Source organism: Epinephelus fuscoguttatus, linkage group LG15, assembly GCF_011397635.1.
Source record: "Epinephelus fuscoguttatus linkage group LG15, E.fuscoguttatus.final_Chr_v1".
NCBI lineage: Eukaryota > Metazoa > Chordata > Actinopteri > Perciformes > Serranidae > Epinephelus > Epinephelus fuscoguttatus.
In genome coordinates, this window is record NC_064766.1 from 16,981,099 (window position 1) to 16,998,842 (window position 17,744).

The 17,744-nt window shown below is 41.6% G+C and overlaps 1 protein-coding gene across 1 annotated transcript in view; it reads right to left on the bottom strand.

Annotated features, from left to right (window-relative positions):
- Positions 1-17,744, bottom strand: part of prkci (protein kinase C, iota) — a 41,981-nt gene that overhangs the window by 1,964 nt on the left and 22,273 nt on the right. The window contains exons 4-17 of the mRNA XM_049598098.1: positions 16,045-16,095; positions 15,324-15,409; positions 14,794-14,931; positions 14,599-14,653; positions 12,287-12,342; positions 11,136-11,312; positions 7,595-7,692; positions 7,119-7,205; positions 6,879-7,014; positions 6,642-6,729; positions 4,765-4,890; positions 4,256-4,335; positions 3,815-3,904; positions 36-151 (exon numbers count right to left, since the gene is read on the bottom strand). Coding sequence (XP_049454055.1) covers positions 36-151; positions 3,815-3,904; positions 4,256-4,335; positions 4,765-4,890; positions 6,642-6,729; positions 6,879-7,014; positions 7,119-7,205; positions 7,595-7,692; positions 11,136-11,312; positions 12,287-12,342; positions 14,599-14,653; positions 14,794-14,931; positions 15,324-15,409; positions 16,045-16,095 — 1,384 coding nt within the window. The remainder of the gene's footprint in view (positions 1-35; positions 152-3,814; positions 3,905-4,255; positions 4,336-4,764; positions 4,891-6,641; positions 6,730-6,878; positions 7,015-7,118; positions 7,206-7,594; positions 7,693-11,135; positions 11,313-12,286; positions 12,343-14,598; positions 14,654-14,793; positions 14,932-15,323; positions 15,410-16,044; positions 16,096-17,744) is intronic.

A 17,744-nucleotide genomic window follows, 5' to 3' on the forward strand; every position in this document is an offset into this window, starting at 1 on the left:
AAAGAGGGGGATAATAAATTCTATTCTATGCTCACTCGTCATCAGGCGTGAGCTGGATGGGCTCGTTGGTGAACTGGGCGTCGAAGTTGTCCAGTCCAAATTCCCCTGAGATATTGGGCTTGAAAGGAGGGACCACCTGCTTCTGCTCCAGCTGAAACAACAACACATGAATCAGGTGAGATCATGGCAACTTTTGTAGGACTGTACCCAACTCAGGATTACGTCAGTCAAACCAAAGTCAGCTGCTCAATAAGAATATTCGCCTATTGGTTCCTTTGTTTTTCCATACAGAGTTTGGACAGAGTTCAGCGGAACATTCAGGGTGACAGTGACGTAATATAGTAAACAAGCACTCTGAGCTAAAGTGTGTTAACTACACTATCAAACAAAAGCCAGAGACTGTAGTATACTAAGTTGCTGGGAGCTGTAAATTCACCACTTCTAAGCAGAAGGCTGTAGAAAACGTTATCATGGAGCCTGATCAGGCAGAGCCTCTACGTCTGGGTCTGCAGCTGCTTGTATTGTAGAGCAGCGCGAAAGCAAGGAGCGCTTACTCTGCAGCTAAATCTGGGAACTGAAACCTCCCCAGAAGTACAGTGCACACTGACTGACAACATAAAAATGAACAACTGCTTGACTTGAAGAACCTCAGTTGATTAAGGGGTCTCTGACTGATGAGACTTTTAGGTGGCAGCTCTAAAATGTATTTGTCTTTTCTGACATTAATAACTCATGTAATCACTCTCTGATTATGTAAACTGTAGCGTAACATTGACAGTTATTGATCACAAGACAATTCATCTGCAAGTACTCTGATGACCCATTAATAATTGAAGGTATTTTCCAACAAAAACGTCAAGAATTTTCTGGTTCAAGCTTCTCCAAAGTAAGGATTTGCTGCTGTTCCTTGTCAGATGATTAAGTCAATGTAATATCCTTAGAGTTTGGACTGCTGGTCAGGAAGAACAAGCAATCTGGAGACATCACATTGTGCTCTGGAAAGTTGCGATGATAACTTTTAACATTTTATCGACTAAATGATTAATGAATTGAGAAAACAAACTGTAATAATAATTGCTGCAGTCCCAGATTGAGAGTTAAACTGTAATCTGTTCTAGAGCCAGGCCTATCACTTATGTAAAAGGCACTGAAAGGGAAATAAAGACTCTAAAATCTCTTTGGTCATCATCCCATCACAGATTTCTATCCTGTTTCCATTATTAAATACTACAGCTGAGTGCCCATTGTGCCATTTAAAACAATGACTAAAATCTTGATGACGCACTTGTACTAAGCAGCTCTGATTACATTCCTCACAGTGTGGAGGTAACTCACAGTCCCTCATCTGTTTCATAGCTGTTACACTACGTGTCTGTAAGAATGCTCCCCCTGCAGGCTAATGGGTGCACTGCAGGGCAAACTTTCAGGTTAGTGTGTGTGTGTGTGTGTGTGTGTGTGTGTGTGTGTGTGTGTGTGTGTGCATGTGACAGGGGAGGAGGGAGGGGTGTAAGCTGATCCCTCCAGACACTCTGACCGACTGGTGGGTCCCTGCTCCAGACCAAACAGGGAAAAAGAGGTCATGGTGATCCCTTGCGAGCTGCCCTGCCCTGTCTGTGTGTCTGTGTGTCTGTCTGGCATGACATCCACCAGTGCACGTCTGACTGTCTGTTCACTTGTAAAGGTCATGTCTGTCTTCCTGAAGAGATTAAAACATGTCTGATCATTTACACGTCTACAGAGTTTGAGTTTAAACTTTTTTTCCTTAAAGACTTTAGGCAAAATATTCATATATTGATATAAAGAAGTTTAGATTTGAAACTGAACCATAAAGCTGCCCGTTCAACTGAGTTCATTGGAAAATAAAATAAAATAGAAAGAGTTGATACGACACCATGTTTTGCTTTTGTCTATGTTTGCATTTTTAAATGTTTCTAGGTTATCAGACCAATATGTAGCATATTGCTCTGATAAGTAAAACACTAGTGTTATTCTCTTCCTGTTTTGGTTGTGCAGTGGTTGACGCTGGGCGATAAAACGATCTCAAACGACGACGATGATAAACCATAGTCATTTTTACTTGATATGGATAGACCTAGATAGATCCAAACAGTGTCATGCAGCAGAAGTTAACAGACAGCTGTCCGTCAATCTGCAGTGTTGGGGATGCGTGTCATTGTACACGCCCTTTTTTCACTGTAAAGTTTGTGCTGAGGTGAGTGAGCCAAGGTGAGGAGGAATTAGCTGTACCAAAACAGCAATCAATAGTGTGCTCTTTTGCCACTGTAACCCCTTATGAGAAGCGATCGAAAAGGAGCAGAGATATAACAGACGCAGTGTCATACTCTCTAACCAAAGACACGATGCCCATGAGCACCGTGGAGAGAGACGGGTTCAAGAAATTAATTAAAGTGCTAGACTGCAGGTGGGAGCTCCCAGGCAGGAAATATTTTTCTCAAACTGCTCTGCCCCAGCTTTACGACGAGTGCCGCGGGGCGCTGGAAAATCATTTGGTTTCTCCAGGTGTCAGACATTATCAGGATACTTTTCAAACATGCAGCATTATCAAACTGTTTATTGTGATAAACACTGATATCAATCAATACAGGGAAAATTATCAGGAAAATATTTTCTGCCATATTGCCCAGCCCTAGTTGATGCACTTCCTTTGTGCTGTAAATGGAGCCCTTATTTTCCTGGGAGATCTTACCCAGTCAAAGAATAAGAGGAAGACATATCTTTATCAGTCCCAAAGGGTAAATTTAACTTTTTCACTCTCTTGTTATTACACAGTTTTCATACATAGGCAAAGAATACATGAGATGAGAGATGTCAGAAGAGGGGCTGCCCATGGACAGGCACCCCATGCAGTTGGGGATTCAGTGACTTGCTCAAAGGCAATTTGGCAGTGCCTAATTGGTGATCTGGCACCTCTCAACCTATTAGTTCACACTCTATACCTGGTCCGTACAGGGATTTGAACTGATGACCCTTCATTTTCCAAGCTCAAAGTCCCCACAGACTGAGCTACTGCCACGCCAACGCCACCCCCCACCCTGAGGCTTACAGGGAACCTATATGATGATGGTGCTGATGGTGTCATTATTCTACAGCCATGACATTGTGCAATCAACATTTCCTTCATAACGACAAGTTAAGGCAAAAAACAAAACAAAACAAAAAAAACCCTGTCTGTTTCCACTCAAACAATAAAGTGGAATAAAGATTTATTAATGGCTTCCTTATGACAATGGATAATTGTTTCACAATCTAATAGTTTAATGGATTTCTCTGTCAGAAAAATGAAAAGGAAATGTTTATCTGTAACCCCACATTTCACCTCTACAGTATGCTCTTCTGTCTTGCCAGTCAGTGAGCCCTCTCCACTCATTTTCTTTCCATCTTAGGCTTTCCGTCTCGGTCATTCTGTTACTCAGCCTATCTGCTGCTGTCAGTCCTCTGCCCCGCTTGTTTTTTAGTCCTGTCTATCCTGCCTGCTTTCCACAAGGACATGAGGCTCATGGCTTTGCTAATAACCCTCAGCTTTGACAGAGCTGCTATGCCCGCAGGGCAGGAGAGAAAGAGGATGACCCCTTGCACTTAGATTTGACCTTCTGCTGTCTAGTAGCAGCTTTCTGTTTTTCCTTCTCTCTGCAATCGATACATGGATTGATTTTGACCTGTTTGGCAACCGGGCATGCACTGGTACCTTCACTTGAAATTATGATTAAAATCGTGATCATGGCGACCAACCAGGCAACTCAAGAAAAGTAGAAGAGAGAGAGAAACATGGAGAGAATGAAAGTAAGTGACTCACAAGGTCCCAGTCAACGTTTCGGAAGAACGGATGGCCCATAATGTCGGCAAAGCCAGTCTGAGGGTGGCAGCCTAGACGCTCCTTGGGATCCTGTGGGAGTGGGGGTGAGAAGAGGGTGAGAGACAGTATGAGGTGACGATGGAGGAGACAGACAAAAAGTCAGACGACGGGCAAGCAAGGTGGAGAAGGTGAGAAAAAAGATAATGTGCAAGAGAGGTGAAAAAGATAAGTGGATTTTGACGAGGGGAAAAGTTAAAAAACGTATTAAGGCACAAGCGCCACCTTGAGCAACACAGGGACGGGGGTGGCAAAAAAGAAGAATGCAGGACACTGAGAGATGGCAGTTGGCTCCTACTAAGGCCATAATAATGTCATTCTCGGAAGCCAGCAGGAGCCAACACTGTTTTAAGACTGATCCAGACCTGTCTGACCCCTTCTTACCTTGTTGAGGAATCCCTTGAGGACGCTGGCGGCTTTGACTGACAAGGAGCGGGGGATTCTGATCTGTTTTTCCAATATTACTGCAGGAGGTGAGAGGAAAAGAGGGTAGGGGGGTGAGACAGACGGTCCCTTGAGGCTAGAATGACAGAAGACGGCAATGACACTGCTGCACTTATGAGTTCAATCCTGTCGGGTATATTCATGTTGAACATAATATACAGAAGCCTTTCAATGAAGTGTCAATGGCTGTCTTAAAATATGACTTTCCATCAATCCGACACTTTTCTGGCAGTTACAAGAAAACACTGACACATTTTGAAACAGTATTTTCAATGAAATAACGACATGCATTCACACATTTCTCTGTAACAGATGGCATGTGCCTGGTGCTGGGAGAAGGGGCCATTGGAAAGGTGTCAATACAAAGGTGTTACATGTTTCCACTGTGCTGTTTCTCCCCCCCGTTATCAACCTGAGCAGTACAGTAAGTGTGTGTGTGGGTGTGTTACCTTGGAAGAGGTAGTCTTCTGTATTCTGGTCTGGGTTGTCAGAGCTTCCGACGATGTCGAAGGGCGACCGGCCCGCCATCATCTCAAACATTAGCACGCCCAGCGCCCACCAGTCCACACTGAACCCTGAAGACGCACACATTGTATGTTATAAATCATGCTCATGACAACAAGAGGACATGAGCCTTTTTCCCACTGGACAAAAACACCCGCAAACATCCGGCTTTTGTATTTGAAAGGACAGGTTACAATCAACATTCATTCCCAGGACAAATAACTATGCAGTAGTCACAGGTATTTATCGACTCCAACTGGCAGTGATGGAAACACGACATCTGAGTGGACATGCTAATTTTGGCCCCTTTGCCGGCATGATGCAAAGACAATCGTCACATAATAACGTCCATCTTTCTCCAAGCAGCACTCCAACACCACTTAAAATGTAGTCTGCACCAAGTTTGAGGGAGTGACTGAATAAACCACCTTAACATTTTGACTTGCCTCCATACTGTTTTCTTCTGTTTACTAAATCTATTTTCTGGCATGTTCATGATGTGGAATGTGACACATCAGGAAACAAAACACAAAACAGAAAGGCATACTCTTCTGGTCTGGTGTTGGTCAGCATACTCACCCTAGTTTTAGTGGAAGAAGGGTAATTGATAAAGCACAAATGTTTTAACCCTGAAAAGAACAGATTTATGTCCAATGCTGCCCTTGAATCTCGTTAACAGCACAACCCAAACAAGGTATTAAAGTGTCTTTATGGCAGTGATTTTGCATGTTAGAGCACAATTCTCATGAACTCATGTAATTCAAAATATTTGCACAAAGCATACCAGTATTTTAGGGTTACTATAGCAACCATTCCCACTAGGAAAGCATAGTAGTCTTTTCACATGCTTTCAGCCCTTGACATCAAATCGTCACCGCTAAAGAATTCCCAATTAGGGCTTAACTACAGTGTAAAGAAATACACACAGAGATATATTATAACTTAATTATTTCATTAGATATATGGGAGAGATAAAAGGCTTGATGAGCGTTTCGTTAGCATGGGAGCTTGATGTAAAAACTGACCAGGTGGTAAAATGCTAATAGATATAGGAACCTAACCCCAGTGGCACTTGTAGAAAATGTTCCCACACAGTTTAATTTTGATGGTTTCTTGAATGTGCCTCACCTTTCACAGCAAGTTATGTTAACAAGCCTCTTGTACTGACGACTGTTTTGCCTCTTTACATTCTGTTGTTTATGCACACCTCATAACTCAGTCTCAGAGTAATTGCTGGCTGTGCAGGCAGGGCCCTTGCAAAACCAGTAGCACATGTGTAATTAAATTAGGCTTTATTATGTTATTTATCAGATAACCAATTTGTCATCACATATAAAATCACACTGAGCTAGTTTTCATTTTCCATTAAGCAGTAAAACAGATTATATAAGGTACCACAGTGGGTCTCATTATTACAGTGCATCCAACAGGGACACTGTACATGCACGTAAAGCGATTTTTGAGGCTGGGACGATTAACTGCTCCGCCTGATTGTTATAGTTTTCTATAGGCTTTTTTCACAACAGACATTCTGACTTGTCACTACAGTAAAGGCACAGTTACCAGGAAGTTTAATGAAGCCTTACTGAGCTGAACATGTAAAACCACTGGTATGATCCTTTGACATTGGATCTTAGGGCTGTCAATAGGTAGGTAGGTGGATATTATTTTGTTTTTAGGAAGTGTCATGTTATCTATTTATTTGGTTTTTATATTAATTTAATACTAATCCCAGACCTTACTGCACAATGCCTCCTACACTGTATCATAGCAAATAAAAGAGAAGCATTTCTGGTAAGTGCTTGTGTGTTGTAATTTTCACCGTAATCCTCTCCTCTGAGTATTTCAGGGGCGATGTAATTGGGGGTACCACAGAAAGTGCTCGTCGTATCGCCTGGTCTCAAGCCCTCCTGCAAAAAGAATAAGATCATCATCGGTGAGATCATCTCGGAGGGCTGTAAACCAACACTTATGCAGCTGTGCAGGTGCTTTTATCCAGAGTGCATTGTGGTATCATTAGAGCCTCGATTTTTCATACGCAGTAAACTGCAAACCGCACCTTGCACATGCCGTAGTCTGTGAGTTTAATGTGTCCCTCAGAGTCCAGCAACACGTTGTCCAGCTTCAGATCTCTGTAGATGATTCCCCGCTCGTGGAGGTAGTTGAGCGCCAAACTGATCTCTGCTGAATAGAATCTGAAAGAGAGATTCAGGTATATTCAGAATCACGTACGACTACAAAACGACACAAAATGACATCAATCTTATTCTGTTTGAGGAGACAAAAAGTCTGACTCTACCTGGCGTGTTCTTCTGGGAGTTTCCTTTGTCTCTGCATGTGGAACATGAGATCTCCACCATTCACATATTCGATAACAAAGAACAGTCTGTAAAAAGAAGCAAATGTTAGTTTCTTTTTTACCTGAATACATAATTCACAGTGTTATTTTTTTCTCTTTAAAAAGCACAGAAGTGGGCTTGGGAAGTAGCAATATTACCATTCAACACGATATTGGTTCGCCACAAAAATGGTCCTCACATGTCCATGATAACAGAAAGATATTCAATTATTCAACACCTGTTATGAATTGTGCCCTTTACTTGGTGTCTGCCTCTACTAATATCCTGATCTAGAAGTTACCAAAATGTGTAAAAAGATTATCTAATTTTCTTTAGCTTGATACTGTTAAGTCCATCCTTAATCCTTAAAAAGGGTAATGTCACGTTGTAGAGTGCACAAGAAACCGTGTGACTCCATCAGGAGAGACACTCTCACCTGCTTTCTGTCTGAAAACACGAGTGAAGGCCGACCAGGAAGGGGTGATTAGAGGCCTGCTCGAAAACGTGCTTTTCTGTTTGGACCCAGTCGATGTCCTGGAAGAGAAACACACGGAGACACACCCCAAGTGTAAATCACAGATCATTCTGACATAGTATCCTTGAACTTATAAAAGCTGAATAAGCACAGTGCTTGATCGACCACCCTGTGCAGATGGAGACCAGGGTGGGCAGCGGCAGGATAAAGGGCTGAGCCAGTAGAAGCAGAAGCAGGTCCCTATTGATGGCTGGATGATAATATGTCTGGACACGGATGCGGCTTGCGCTGACAGGGCATGGACATCAGAACACTTCACCATTGATCGAAAGGCACTTGTCAGTTTGTCAATCACGCTAAGTGCGTCTAATCAAAGCTAACTACTCCTACTGCCTCTGGCTGTGTTGCTACATGTGTACGCTGAGATCAATTTCTGATGACATGATGGTATATCTACACCTTCTTAAAAAGACTGATGGCTTGAAACAGGTCCGTCAACTTAACTCAAAGTGTTTCAGACAAGATGCACAAGATGGATATTCAGTCACGAGACAAATGTTCATGGTGCTATGAGCAAAGGCTTCCACTGACTGTGCTAATTGCATTAATTATGACTGTGCTAATTGCATTAATTATACATGGCAACGACAGAAGACTGATGACTTCACTATTAACTAACCTTGCCACATCTCAGTGGATAGTAGGGCTGTAATGATTCCTGTTTATGTACTGAACAGTCACAATAAGGGGGTCACGGTCCAGTGAACGTAGCTGCACACAGAATACTGACTGATGTGGAACCAAAGTTCACAAGTGCGAGTTCCGCCTGGAAAATTTCAGCCATTTGCTGTTATCAACATATGCTGAGGTTCATACAACAAGCAGACTGGCGTGCGCGTCAGTCACACCATGGCAAGCACAAATAAATCGCCAGAGTTGGAAGACCTGCCTGCAGGCTACCAGTCAGCACTGAGGAGAGTTGTGTGTGACATGAGGACGGTGTGTCGGTGTTGCTCAACCGTTGTATCTGTAGGTGTAGGGGATGTAAATGGAAACACATCCAATATGCTGACACACGGCATCACCCAGATGTGCTGATCACCAGGATGACAAATGTTTGGGTGCTTTAAGTGTTTAAATATAGCAACAGGGGACCTAATTGAAACATTCTTCCTGATTCAAGTTTTATTTTTCATTATTTGGTAATGCTACCATCCCCAGTAGAATGATTTGCACTACTGACTGTTCAAAATAAATGAAAAGAAACCTAAGCTTATACATTTAGCTTTTTTCCACTGTACCAAACTTGCAAAAACCAAATCGTGACTCCTAAACCATGGTATGAACCAAACCATGACTTTTGTCCACCATTACTCACATGGTAGATGAAGGTGTTGTGTTACTGCTACACTGGACAGACTTAAAGAGACAGTTTCACTTTTGAAATATTGTACATTTTCCTTCATAAGCAGACATGCACCTTTAAACCTCTCAAAAGAAGATGGTTGGTTTAACTAAATTACATGTTGTGATAAGTCACTTGTTTAACTATTAACAAATAAGTAAGATTATATGAAAGCTAGCTGATAGCTGAAGCTATTAGTTCATTAATTGATAAGTTGATCAACTATCCAATACTTTCATAATTGATTAATTGTTTTTAAAGAAAAAATACCACTGATTATACTGTATGTTTCCAGCCTCTCTTACATGAGGATTTTTTGCTTTTCTCTGTTTTGTATAATTGTAAACTGAAAAAATTTAGATTTGGACTGGTCGGACAAAACAAGACATTTAAAGATTTTTTTTCCCCACTACATTTTACAATAAAAACACTCAACAACTGAAAAAATATGAATTAATAATCAATAATGAAAATACTTGTCAGCTACAGTTCTGGAAACACCCTCATCATGTCCTGTTTTCATTCACGTAAACTGACAGCAATGGAAACCGTTCAAATGGTAATTTTGTAGGTTACTATGACAAATGTCTTCAAACCTCAGCCCTTGAGACGATGACTACTGGGCTGATTTTTGTCTTTGATCTTGAGCCAAAACATGCTAAATTCAGTCTTTAACACACATTCACATTGCATGTAAAGATACGAAAAATGCAGAGAGCGTCATTCACAGTAAGCAGTAACCAAAAAAAAAAAAAAAAAAAAAAATGCTGATGGGGTTTGAGAGCATTTTATTGAATGTGAATCTACCTCCAAATCTCGTTTATTAGATCAGAATCCTTTTGAATCCCTTATAGGATCTGTTTTGATAGCTTGCTTGGTGGAGAATGGAAACACCTTAGTTAAAAAAGTGTTGTTTTTACTTAACTTTTTCATCACATAATTATTTTGTCACTGCTCTGTGACACATTTTTCATTTTGCTGCTAGGAAAAACATTAAGCGTGGCACTTTTCAGTAAGCTCCGACAAATACTGCATTTCGCAGTTGTTTTGTTAACCTTGATTGTATTCACACTTTGGAACGGTTAAGTCATGTACATCCATGGTGTAAGTCATGGTTTAAGGCTTTCCGCCATGTTCAGTAAGTCAGTCTTGTTAACAACTGTGTCACTGAATTAGCATGTGTCTGTATGCCTCACCATTTTTTTTCTCTTTGCAGACGCCTGTAGTGTGAGAGAAAGGCAAAAGAGAATATCTAAGAGAGACTGTGAAGGAGAGATTCGATGAGGGATTTGTTGGCTGCGGAACTGGAACCAAAATGGGACTGGCTATCGACACAGTCTAACTCCAGAAAGGATATCACTTTAAAGGGGACCTATTACGCTTATTTTCAGGTTCATACTTGTATTTTAGGTTTTTACATGTTGACACCTTTAAAGGTCCAGTGTGAAGGATTTAGGATCTATTTTTGGCAAAAATAGAGCAAACTGTAAGTGCATAATCACTTGAAAATAAGAACTGTCCTGTTTTTGTTGCCTTAGAATGAGCTGTTTCTATCTACACCACCACGTTTCTACATTAGCCAAAGGCATACAAACCTAACACTGGCTCTAGATAAGGCCATTCTCATTTTCCTGTCAGCCCCCATCGTTAGTGCCCCTCCACAAGTCAGAAAACCTCTGCGGATATTTCTGCTCATGGTAAAAATCCCCTAAACATCTGGATCTTAAGTTATCGGAGAAGAAAAGGTGAGCACAAATTAGCAGGCGCAGGGCTAACGGCTTGTCTCCAACATGCCAAACAGCTTCAGGGAAACACTTATTTGTAACATGAAGCTGCCTTATTCAGTGTTTTTACTAATTTATATCACTGGATTCATTTTTTTTTTGGACAGAAGAAGACCTCTGCGGATAATTCAGCTCCTTTAAAACCCCCCTGATCAAAGAACACTAGATATATGACAGAATATAAAGAAAGGAATAATAGGTCCCCTTAATCAAAGCCCACCAACTCTCTGAGTCCATGCAAAAGCTGCCCTACAACTGTCATGCTGTCAAGCTTTTTGACTTTGATGGTGTGTCACACATTAGCGTCGTTTACCTCATCATCATTGACTAGCTCTTTCTTCACCACCTTCATGGCGTAGATGCGCTCTGTCTTTTTCAGCTGCACCAACAGCACCTTGGCGTAGCTACCTCTGCCGATGACCCTGAGCAGATCGAAGTCTGCCAGGCCCAGGCTGGAGGGCGATTTCCCTGTGTCTCCACTGCTTCCCGCCTGAGGAGCAGGTTACACAGAGTGGGAGGGCAAGCATTAGAGACTGTCATACAAAAGGTGAACAACATAATGTGATAAACACAGAGTCAATTTGTCATGCAACTTTCAGTACATCAACCTTTTTTCAATGAACTGTTGATAGAACTGGTGATTCGGTTTGTGCACAAGAGTGATTTCCTCTGGGCGGTTTGTATATGAGGTTAAAACTGCACCACCTTTTGAAAGTAAATCTCACTAATGACTTTCTTGACTGTATTAAACACCATCACCCCACCTCCATCCGATTAAGCACTCCCTGTATTAGTCCCACCTCTCCACAAACCTGATTACCACCTTCACCATTTCCTCGCCCATCTTCCTCTCTCTTCTCTCCCTCCTGTAATCTGTTCTGTAGTGAACCGTTCCCACTACCTATCCATCTAACTCCCCTTCACGTCACAACCCCCATCCCCAGAGTCGGACATGGAGCCGCAGATAAGATCATTTGGCTTGCCCTCTTTTATCTCCGTCTACCTGTGTCCAACTCGATCCATTTTTTATCCGTCTTCAGCTCCCTGCTCTGCCCAACATCCCCCCACCTCCTGCCTACAACCCCAAACTACATCCCTGCCCATTAATCAGCCTCGGGTGTTAAGAGCTGTGATAAAAGGTTACTTTATTAGCTCCACCAAAGGAAATCAATACCCACAGCATTGCGAGGGTGCGGACGTCTGCATGCGCTCTATATCACACATGCACAGCAGGTGGAAGAAGGATCACCCAAATGCACACGATGGCAAAATAAGCAGAAAAGAAAAAAACATTACAGGTGAATTTTTTTCTTTCTTTCTTTCTTTCTTTCTTTCTCTCACAAAAACAGCACTGATTTCTCTTCTAAATATACATACACACACACATATTCATAAAGACAACATGACAGATTGACAGACTATGAGTCACACATCAACAGTGTTTGAAAAGATTTTCTCTCTCACCTCTCTCTCGTTTCCATCGTAAGTTAAGCTTTCTCTGGAGCCTTTCTTCTGAGGGCCTGAAAGAGAGGAGGAAAGTGACAGACAGACAGAAGGAGAGGGGGAGGCAGGAGAGGAGAAATAACGTAGGAGAGATGAGAGAAAGAGAGAAAGTAGGTGAGAGACAGTCACACGCTTTGTTCACAGCCCTGCAGTCGTTTCTCTCTGCACGGTTGGAGAAGAAAATACCTGATTGTATCCACTTGTTTAGCAGTGCAACAAAACTGGAGTGTTTAAACTTTGTTTTGTACTTGTGATCATTTAAGTCATAATAATCAACATAAATACATTTAAAAACCAGCTTAAACAAAGACAACTGTGTCCCTCAACTTCCCAGGTGGCCTGTGAGCATCTATGGCAGATAGAGACTTAACTGTCTCACTAACAACAGCAACAACGATCCTAAGCCCTCTCATTCCAGTCAGACTCTCAGCCACCTGACCAGACTTAAGTCTGATGCTGTAGGTAAACCCCAGATGCAGCTGACCCCACTTGTAGTCTGGGTGGTCGCTGATATGCTAATGCTAACAGGCGCCTGAGCTCAGTCTGGTGATATTCTACATTTCTCTTAAAGTCAAGAAATCCCATTAGAAAAAATGGACCCAATACTGAATTGATGATACTAACATGTCTGTGTATCCAAAGCCTGATATGTCTTGTATATGTCTGCGTCACAGAGCTCCTTTGCTCCATTAAAAACACATCAATAAGCCAAACTGTAGCACAGGAGAACATGCTCCTTTCTATGATTAACACATGATGGGCACTATAGTTTTGCTTGAGTTGATTCGACAGACACGGTCCTGCTGCTGTGAATACACAAGTGAAAACGGTCCCAACCAAAAACACTACTTATTCCTGTTTGAGTAACAATTGCTAAAAACTGAAACATTGCAGTTATTTGACATGCGTCTCAACCACTAGCCTGCCAGGATGCTTCTGTTTCAGACTTTTTTTACATTTAAAATATATGTTTGTGATTTATTTTCAAAGATCTACTTCTTCTAAACAAATGAAGCTGAAAGCTGGAAGATGAAAATTCCTCTTGGTTTTGGCCTCTTTATAGGATGACAAAAATAAAAGATATTGATAGCCTTATCTTTTAAAAATAGTGGACAACAGCAGTAGGTGATGCATCAATTTAAGTCATAAGAATGGCAATTGATGGCCTGATGTTTCAGAAATGCATATATCAAAAGAAATCTGTAATTTAATGAACAGTTTGTGGCAAAAAGCAGTTTTTTTCTGTATTGTTTTTTCTTTGTTTATGCGTTTCTAACTCAGAGTCAGGCAACCTGCGGCTCCGGAGCCACGTTCCGTTCGTGAGCCTCTCTCAAGTGGCTCCCTGTGGCTCTGACAAAAACATTACATGGAAATGAATAACAGTTAATGTCTCAACATTTTAATCTTTATTTATCATTGCTGCAGGTCTTCAGTGATTCTTACATTCTCCAGTTGTAAAAATGTAGCCTGTACACTGACTGAAGAAATGTTTTAACATTTTGTCGACAAAAATTGTGCATCATACATCAACAGCCTGGTGCCTTTCCCTCCAAGTTTTGCCAAACCTCAATACGGTGGCTATTCTGTGTCTCCCTCCCTCGGCTAGCAGTGGTTACAAATCCAAAAAAGGAAGAGTTTCAAAGGAAAATAAAGAATTTAATACTGTGTCAATAGATTTGTCTGCTTTCACCACTAAATATGCAAAGTTCATTTAGACCCATTAATGATGCTGATGGGCTAATTTAGACTTATAGGCTGCGTTTCCTTCATTGTAAGGCCCAAAAATGTTTTGCGGCAAGTAAAGGCTGTCGACTCCTGTTCCAACGCTATTTTATTTTGTACGAGGAAAAAGCTTTAAATGTTTTTAGCTGTGACCAGCAGCTCTACAGCTCACTCTGACAGTAAAAATTTCCTCACTCTTCAGCAGCCACTGTGTTCATCCAAAGAGGCTGAAATTTGGCATGGAGGTCAAGCGTGTGTGTGCTTGCGTGTGAAGGTGTGTGTGTTCATGCCAATCACCAATGGGCGTTGCCCATCTTAAAAAGGCACGTAACTTTCAAACAGATTCACAGACTTGCATAAGATTTTGTGGAAAGACTCGTCATCAGCCGAAGGGCAGCCAATTAACTGTTCATGAATAACTGGCAAAAAGGGGCAACGTGCCGATGCATGTATATAGGTGGCTGCAGCTATTGTGAATTCCCGCTTGTTGACTTCTGATTATCATTTATAAACACTTTGTGTGTGTGTGTGTGTGTGAGTGTGTGTTTTACCTGGCTGTTCAGTTTGGTCTATTTGACTCGATGGTGGGCCAGGCATTATTGGTTCCTAGGCAACAACATTTGTCACAGTATAATCAGCATTGAAAAACAGAATACACTCTTTAAAGTAAATGTATGAGTCATAGACGGTAACAATCCAGTTCACGGCATCAAGCTAATGAGTATAACGTCTGTCGCAGCCCTCACCTGGATCATCGGTCTGCCACACTCCACTGTGACCAGTTTATGGCACTTCTTGTGCACCAGCAGTTTGCAGTTGATGCATTTGTAGCCTTGTCTTCCCAGACCCCAGATTCGGTCTGTACAGATGGCACAGTGGGCTCGCTGCATGGGAAGGCAGACAGAGAAAAATCTTCACCACAGACGAACAAGCACACATTATATTCAAGGAGACACTGTGTGATTGCTTCTGAAACATGTAGCCCTGCTGGTCTCAATCAAATCATTCTGTGTCACTACCATCCCCTTTACTCTATCAGTCAATACAAAAAATATATTATTTTAGGTCTTTAGGAGGTGTCATTCTCCTTTAATCACACGTACAGTAACTAAGCTTTGAAATGTGTATTGTGTTTCGGTTTTTCATTTTAATCCAGCAGATATTTCGCCCATCATAAAACTCAATAATGATAATGTAAAAAAGAAATACAGCAGTACTGAGTGAAGGGCCTCAGAGTGCATAATACTATAAAACACAATTTAGTGTCATGTCTCACCCTGTTAAAGCGCTTGGCCTGAAAGGCATGACCGCTGGCATAGTAAAGCTTCCTCCAGCGCCGTGCTCCACGCCGATATATAGACTCTGTGAAAAGACGAAAAAGAGGGCTGAGTCCTGCTTTACCTGTGGTTATGCATTTGTGTATTAGTGTGTGAAAAATGGACCACTAAGTATGTCAAAAAACTCCTGGTTCCACTGACACTCAAGTTTCACATGCACACATTTTCGTTACAATTACAAATTTGGCCCTCTTTTCCAAAAGTGATACTTATGACTAACATATGCATGTATGTGCATGCACAAGTTCAGTGCCACATACAGAGTGGAAACTCTGAGTTTTACAGTTTTCTGCTTTGAATCTGTGGTCAGATGTTTAAAAAATCTTTTTTCTCACCTTACTAATTTCTTTCAAGACCTACAAATATTTTATGCACATTCAAAAACTTCAAGTTCTCATGCAGTTTTTTTTTTTTTTTTTTTTTTACACATGCACAAAGGGTGATACACACCACAGGCTTTGATGTCTGAACATTGTTTCACACACGCACAAGTCTTATTGATCTTTATTTGAGTGAACCATCTCTCTTTCTAAGTTCTCCTGGGTAAAGGAATCCACTTAAATGCCTCAGATTTAAAATGGTAATTATTAAATATAGGTTTCTTTTGGACCCCTGCAAGAAAAAATGGGCACAACTAAAGAAGGAAAAGGTTTAACTCACTGTCCTCTCCCGGACATGGCATACCCGGTTTCTCTGGTACACATGGGAAAACTGGGAAGAAAAACAAAAACAGTTAAATTTAAAAGGCTATTTCATCTAAATGAAGCAAGCCTGACAGCATTTATGTAAAATTCATTTCATCTCATCATGACAGCAGTTAAAGCGATACTTTGCCAGTTTTCAACCAGCTTTGTATCATAACAATGTGGGTAGTATGTGCAAATAAACTATGGTAAACTTCCCTCCATCTTACCAGTGCCCAGATCTCCCTGCTCATCTCTCAGTTCAAATCCACTGGATGATGCCATGTCTGGATGTGTGTGCTTTTGTAAACTAGTTGTAGGTTTTCTACCTCTTGAGCAAAGCAAATGCCACAGCCCTTTCTATGTGTTCTCTTTGGTCATGGCACCGATTTCAAAAGTATTTGCATCTTTCTACTCCATAGACAGTCCTGTGTAATGAAAAGACCATCTTTCCAGCAGTGAAATACAGTGTTTCGCCTATATGCATCACATACTGTATAGATTTTTTTTGTTTTATGAGAGAAGAGAGGAGAGAAGAGGAGGAAAAGAGAGAGCTCTGTCTTATCTCTTTAGAAACTATGTACTCTTCATATGCAGATCAATTTACACTTCTGGCAAAGCATATAAACAGAAGAAACATTTTACTAGATAATGTCAGCACAACAATTATAACAACAAGCAGATCAGATGTCAACACCGATGCAAGCAATGATAATCACAGGTCAGCCAGAAAAAATAAAAACAGTACTAAAACTACACGCACAGCACAGTAATGTTACAGTAAATGCAATAAGTTGACAGGAATACTAAAAAAAACAAGTCTGTGAAATAAACATTTGGAGGATCCATCTTGATGCAAATGCAATCCGAATTCCACAATCACTGAACATATGTAAGCTAGACAGACGTTTCCCCTGCTCATTACTGTGCACAAATGTACTGTATGTACTCAGGCCTCAGGAGCCCTTCTGGTGCCAGCAGACAGAGAAACCTCCTAGTAGGGTACGCTTTGGGGGCGCCCAAAAAAATTCACATGCATGCTTCACCTCCACTGCTACAATTCCATCCTAGGGGAAACAGTGCTACCTGTAGCAAACCTGTCACCTCAAGCAAAGCATGATGAAATTGCCTCATTTTGTTTTTAACGATGGTGCGAAAGTGTTTGTCTTTTCTCACTTCACTGTATCTTTCACACACACACACAATCTTACAGAAGACGACGAAGATTATTGGTGTGTGTGTGCGAGAGAGAGAGAGAGAGAGAGAGAGAGACAGAAATCCAGCTAGACTGGGGGCAGTGTGAGTCAGAGGCGAGGCGTGGGCTACAGCCGACAAGCTCGTTAACGAGCAGACCTGGCAACCCCCCGCGGCACCGTCACATCCTTTCCTCCACCCCCCTTCCTCCGTTCATCCTCTGCCGTCTTGCTGGCATCCACTGTACTCTTGACCCCTCACCTCTGATTTGATTAAAACTTTACATAAACCACATAGCGCCCGTCCCCTCTACCCCCAGGTTAGATGCTTAAATACACACAGAGCCTGTCAATCAAATGTTCCATATCACTCCACATGTATGCTGCACTACCCCCCACTCCCCACCCCACGTCTGAGTTAGTCCTGACCTCCAGACTCATGAAGTTGTACAACTATTTGTCAAGACGGCTAAGCTTAGACAAG